Source organism: Hyla sarda, chromosome 6 (genome assembly GCF_029499605.1).
Source record: "Hyla sarda isolate aHylSar1 chromosome 6, aHylSar1.hap1, whole genome shotgun sequence".
Classification (NCBI taxonomy): Eukaryota; Metazoa; Chordata; class Amphibia; order Anura; family Hylidae; genus Hyla; species Hyla sarda.
In genome coordinates, this window is record NC_079194.1 from 266,426,706 (window position 1) to 266,433,363 (window position 6,658).

Consider the following 6,658-nt stretch of genomic DNA (forward strand, 5'->3'; position numbering starts at 1 on the left):
AGACATATGTCCATCAAGTTCAACCAGGGAATTAAGGGGTAGGGGTGTGGCGCGATATTGGGGAAGGGATGTGATTTTATATTTCTTCATAAGCATTAATGTTATTTTGTTCCAGGAATGTATCTAATCCTGTTTTAAAGCTGTTAATTGTTCCTGCTGTGACCAGTTCCTGAGGTAGACCGTTCCATAAATTCACAGTCCTCACGGTAAAGAAGGCGTGTCGCCCCTTGAGACTAAACTTTTTCTTCTCCAGACGGAGGGAGTGCCCCCTCGTCCTTTGGGGGGGTTTAACCTGGAACAGTTTTTCTCCATATTTTTTGTATGGGCCATTAATATACTTATATACGTTTATCATATCCCCCCTTGAACGTCTCTTCTCAAGACTAAACAATTGTAACTCCTTTAATCGCTCCTCATAGCTAAGATGTTCCATGCCCCATATTAGTTTAGTCGCGCGTCTCTGCACCCTTTCCAACTCCGCAGTGTCCCTTTTATGGACAGGTGCCCAAAACTGAACAGCATATTCCAGGTGAGGCCGTACCAATGCTTTATAAAGGGGGAGTATTATGTCCCTGTCCCTCGAGTCCATGCCTCTTTTGATACATGACAATATCCTGCCGGCTTTGGAAGCAGCAGCCTGACATTGCATGCTATTCTGTAGTCTGTGATCTACAAGTATACCCAGATCCTTCTCTACCAGTGACTCTGCCAGTTTAATCCCCCCTAAGACATACGACGCATGCAGGTTATTAATACCCAGATGCATAACTTTACATTTATCCACATTGAACCTCATTTGCCAAGTGGATGCCCAGACACTTAGTCTATCCAAGTCATCTTGTAACTTATGCACATCCTCTATAGACTGTACCGTGCTACAAAGCTTGGTGTCATCTGCAAAGATAGAAACAGAGCTGTTAATACCATCCTCTATATCATTGATAAATAAATTAAACAACAGCGGGCCCAGTACTGAACCTTGGGGTACACCACTAATTACCGGGGACCAATAAGAGTACAAATCATTGACCACCACTCTCTGGGTACGATCCATGAGCCAGTGTTCAATCCAGTTACAAACTAAAATTTCCAAACCCAAAGACCTTAACTTACCTGTCAGACGTCTATGAGGGACAGTATCAAATGCTTTAGCAAAATCCAGAAACACTATATCCACAGCCATTCCTCTGTCAAGACTTCTACTCACCTCTTCATAAAAGCAAATTAGATTGGTTTGACAACTTCTATCCTTAGTAAACCCATGCTGGCTATCACTTATAATACTACTATCCCCTATGTATTCCTGTATGTAATCCCTTATAAGTCCTTCAAACAATTTACCCACAATGCACGTTAAACTTACCGGTCTATAGTTTCCTGGGGAAGACCTAGAGCCCTTTTTGAAGATTGGCACCACATTCACCAGACACCAGAGAATCTCTAAATATCATGAACAGGGGTACAGATATTACTGAACTTACCTCTCTAAGAACTCTTGGGTGTAGTCCATCTGGCCCTGGAGATTTGCTTACATTTATATCACTTAACTTACCTTGTACCATCTCTACATTAAGCCAGTTCAGTACATTACATGATGTGTTACCAGCACTGACCTGGCCAATGTCAGCTCCTTTTTCCATAGTGTATACAGAACTAAAGAACCCATTCAGTAGCTCCGCTTTCTCTTGATCGCCTGTGACAACCTCCCCATTATCATTATTAAGGGGTCCTACATGCTCTGTCCTTGGTTTTTTTGCATTTATACATCTAAAAAAATATTTAGGATTAGCTTTGCTTTCTTTGGCCACCTGTCTCTCGTTTAGAATTTTTGCTGTTTTTATTACATTTTTACAGATTTTATTAAGCTCTTTGTACTGTTTAAATGTTATCGCTGACCCATCAGATTTGTATTTTTTGAAGGCTATTTTTTTGTTGTTTATTGCTCTTTTAACATAATTTGTCAGCCATGTAGGATTTAGTTTTAATCGTTTATATTTGTTCCCCTTTGGTATATATTTAGCTGTATAGTTATTTAGAGTTGATTTAAAGATGTCCCATTTACCTTCTGTATCAGTATTTGAGAACACCTCCCCCCAGTCTATGTCCTGTAGTGCAGCTCTCAGCCCAGGGAAATTTGCCTTTTTAAAGTTATATGTTTTTGTTTTCCCCCTCTGTCTTTGTTTTCTACATTTTAAGTCAAAAGTAACTATATTGTGGTCGCTATTACCAAGGTTTTCCCGCACAGTTACATTACCAACCAGCTCTGCGTTGTTGGAAATGATCAGATCCAACAAGGCATCACTTCTTGTTGGGTCCTCCACAAACTGGCCCAGAAAATTATCCTGCAATAAATTTAGGAATTGTCGCCCCTTTGTAGTTTTAGCCAACCCCGGACCCCAATCTATATCTGGATAGTTAAAATCTCCCATTATTACCACTGTACCTGCCCGGGCGGCCCTCTCTATTTGTTTATGAAGCCGAACTTCTATCTCTTCAGTGATATTAGGGGGTCTGTAGATTACCCCAAATATTATTTTTTCAGTATTTCCCTCCTTTTGTAATTCTACCCACAGTGACTCCACCTCCTCAAAAACATCACACACTATGGCATCGTTCACACTAACGGAAAATTTGCTGCATCTCAAACTTGCAGCGAGAAACTCACTATAAACCCCTGCCCGAGTCAATGTACCCTGTACATTCACATGGGGGGGGGGGGGGGGGGCAAACCACCAGCTGTTGCAAAACCAGCATGCCCTTTGCTGTCTGTGCATGCTGGGGGTTGTAGTTATGTAACAGCTGAAGGCACACTGGTTGCGAAACACAGAGTTTGTTACCTAACTCAGTTTGTTACCTAACTCAGCAACCAGTGTGCCTCCAGCTGTTGCAAAACTACAACTCCCAGCATGTATGGTCTATCAGTGCATGCTGGGAGTTGTAGTTTGCAAGAGCTGGAGGAACACTGGTTGCGAAACACTGAGTTAGGTAACAAACTCTCTGTTCCACAACCAGTGTGCCTTCAGCTGTTGCAAAAGCTACAACTCTCAGCATGCAGTGACAGCCGAAGGGCATGCTGGGAGCTGTAGTTATGCAACAGCTAGAGGCACACTACTACAACTCTCTAGTTGCCCTTTGGCTGCCCGTGCATACTGGGTGTTGCAGTTATGCAACAGCTGGTGGCACACTTTTTCATAGAAAAAATGGGCCTCCAGCTGTTGCATAACTACAACCCTCAGCATGCACAAACTACCAAAGGGCATGCTGGGAGTTATAGTTGTGCCTTCTGCTGTTGCATAGCAACAACTCCCAGAATGCCCTTTTGTGCATGCTGGTAGTTGTTCTGCCTGCCTGCCGCCACCGACTCGCTCCTGGGGCCCAAATCCCGCCACCGATGGTGGGAATCAGGGGCCTCCACACCAGGTACAGACTCCCGACACCCGCTGTCACCCTCCGGAATAAGGGCGGAACGGGTGCCATTAGGGACACCCCACAGCAGGAGTCCTGATTCCTCGGCCGATGAATCAGGATGATCGTGAGGTGGCACCGGTGCCACCTCACTCCTGCTGCTAAAGGTTGATAGGTGGCATCTCGGACGGCACCTATCACCCTTTTTTCCGGGTCACAGGGGACCCGATTGACCCAAAATCTCTGCAAATCGCAGATCTGAGTTGATGTAACAGGATGCCGGCAAGTGGCAGGGAAAATTCCCATGGGCGTACAGGTATGCCCTGTGTCCTTAAGTACCAGGAAGTCAGGGCATACCTGTTCCTCCCCCCTGTGTCCTAAAGGGGTTAAAGAAATAGGTCATTATAGAATTTTTTTTTTTTGGGGAGACTACAATTTGGTTCAGCAAACCACTAAGATATGCAATCATTATATGATTAATGGAAGTCCCACCTCTAATACCTTATTTGATCTTGAGGTGGAAGTACGACCACGGATGTATATTTGCGTCTGTGGGTTTCTCCCATTATGTGAAGAGTGCTCAGGAGCTGAGTGCGCTTCGTACCTGCTGGGTCCCGGTTGCTATCAGCAACCAGTACCCATGGCTAATACCGGACATTGCCAATCAGGCTGTCCGGTATTAACCCTTTCAACTTTAAGGCTAGGTTCAGACTACGGAATCTCCAGTCAGGAGATTCCGAGTGCGGCCAGCGCTGACTGAATCAGTCGGCGCTAGGACCGCGCGGACACTGCAGTCTCCAATAGACTGCAATGTGTTTCGCGAGTATTTCCGCCTGAAGAAAGAGCAACCCCATTCTTCAGGCAGAAATTTTCAAGCGGATTTTCCGTTCACAAATTCCGCTTCACAAATTCCGAAGTGTGAATTTGTGAACGGAAAACCATTCACTACACTATGTATTTTAGCAAGTGGAATTTCCGCCTGCAATTTCAAAGCGAAATTGCAGGCGGAAATTCCGTAGTCTGAACCTAGCCTAATTGCGGCATCTAAACCAGGATTAAATACTGCCGGTTAGCTCATGGGATCTGTTCGGGACAGCCGAGGTGAAATTGCGGCGTCCTGAACAGCTGAGAGGACAGCGGGAGGCACCTTACCTTGTTCCTGTCCAATCGTCACTCAATTGTTCCAAGCCTGAGATCCAGGCTAAAACAATTGGGCACAGATTACACTGATCAATGCTATGCTATGGCATAGCATTGTTCAGTGTATGAAATCAAAGGATTGCAAGTAATCCCCTGTGGAGGCAAAAAAAAAGTGTAAAAAAAAGTTTTTTTTAAAAGTGAATAAGTGTGATTTAACCCCTTCCTGAATAAGTTTGAATCACCCCCCCCTTTTCTCATAAAAAAAAAATATATATGTAAACAAAAATAGACATATGTGGTTAAACAGAACGGTCACTGGCGCACACGTAAAAAAAAATTCCAAAGCCCAAAATAGCGGGGTTTTTCTTGCCCCACAAAAATGTATTTTTCTGATTTCGCCATAAATTTTGGGGTGAAATGATTGACAATTACAAAGTACAATTGGTGGCGCAAAAAACAAGTCCTCATATGAGTCTGTAGGTGCAAAATTGAAAGCGTTCTGATTTTAGAAGATGAGGTGGAAAATACAAAAGTGCAAAAACGAGGAAAAAAAACCTGGCCCTTAAGGGGTTAAAAAAGGCCTTGTAAAAATGAAAGAAGTAATCTGATTGGTTTCTATGGGCAGCTGCACAACTTATTTTACACAGGTTTTGATGAATCTCCCCCCTATTTATTTATATGAAAGTGATTTTGATTATAACTCTGTTTCCCCAGGCCTCAACTGACTGTTGCAGAAAAAGAGAAAGATGACCTGAGGGACTCCAAGCCACGTTCATTGCGCTTCACATGGAGCATGAAAACAACCAGCTCAATGGAGCCTAATGAGATGATGAGTGAAATCCGCAAAGTGCTGGATGCCAATAACTGCCAACACGAGTCACAAGAGAAGTACATGCTGCTTTGTGTCCATGGCTCACCAGGTCATGACAGCTATGTACAGTGGGAGATGGAGGTGTGCAAGCTTCCACGGCTCTCCCTCAATGGTGTGCGTTTCAAGAGAATTTCTGGCACTTCTATGGCATTTAAGAACATTGCCTCCAAAATTGCCAATGAACTTAAACTTTAACAGGGCTTTTTGTTCCGTAAGTAATGGAGACACAAAATGAGACAGTCACCAGGCACCCCACCCATCCCCCAGCCTGACCAGCTCTTTTAACCAAGAGGATGCCTGGATTTCCATTTTGGCTCTCTGGGTTTGTAGGGCAGGTTGCCCTGGTATAAACTACTGCTCCTTTCCATTTTTTTTTTTTTTTTTTTTAAAGATTGGGTTTGGGATTATCTATTAGACTGCTAAGAAGAATCTTGTAGAAGGCAAGCTACTATGGTTGCCCCTCCTATAAATTTGCAACTGTATCATATTAAGTACAGGTTTAAAAATCAAACCACAACCGATTTCAAGGGATGTTGTAGGTTTCATCCCTTTATTCACAGATAGTTCCAAGTTCTTTTGTATAGAATTTGTTATAAAAAGAAAAATAATGTCTAAGACACTGAACTACTAGCTCAGGGTGGTTATACAACACAGGTACAGATGAAGACTGCCCAACATGGAGTAAGATTTTGTGACTAACTTTTGAACATTTTTTGGGCTGCCTTTTTTTCTCTTTTCCCTTTTTCTCTCTTTTATTTTTTTGGCCATCACTCAATATGTTAGACACCTGCAATTTCTGTAAGAAATAAGCTTACTGATCAGTGCAGCACAGTGGTGGATACATCTTCACTTACTCTGTGGTACAAAACACAGGCAAAAAATCTACTGCAATGTATTTCTCTCTAGTAAAAGTGACTCTTAAAGGGGGTATCCAGGAAAAAACTTATTTTTATATATCAACTGGCTCCAGAAAGTTAAACAGATTTGTAAATTACTTCTATTAAAAAATCTTAATCCTTTCAGTACTTATGAGCTTCTGAAGTTAAGGTTGTTCTTTTCTGATGACACCTGTCTCGGGAAACGCCCAGTTTAGAAGCAAATCCCGATAGCAAACCTCTTCTAAACTTGGTGTTTCCCGAGACAGGTGTCATCAGAGAGCACTTAGACAGAAAAGAACAACCTTAACTTCAGAAGCTCATAAGTACCGAAAGGATTAAGATTTTTTAATAGAAGTAATTTACA

The 6,658-nt window shown here is 42.8% G+C and overlaps 1 protein-coding gene across 11 annotated transcripts in view; it reads left to right on the top strand.

Moving 5' to 3' along the window:
- The window catches only part of MARK2 (microtubule affinity regulating kinase 2), a 729,699-nt gene extending 723,277 nt beyond the window's left edge, over positions 1-6,422 (top strand). For all 11 annotated transcript variants that reach the window (XM_056527186.1, XM_056527185.1, XM_056527187.1 and 8 more), the window contains one exon: positions 5,260-6,422. In XM_056527186.1, coding sequence (XP_056383161.1) covers positions 5,260-5,611 — 352 coding nt within the window. In that variant the 3' untranslated portion in view covers positions 5,612-6,422. The remainder of the gene's footprint in view (positions 1-5,259) is intronic.
- Positions 6,423-6,658: the final 236 nt, after the last annotated feature.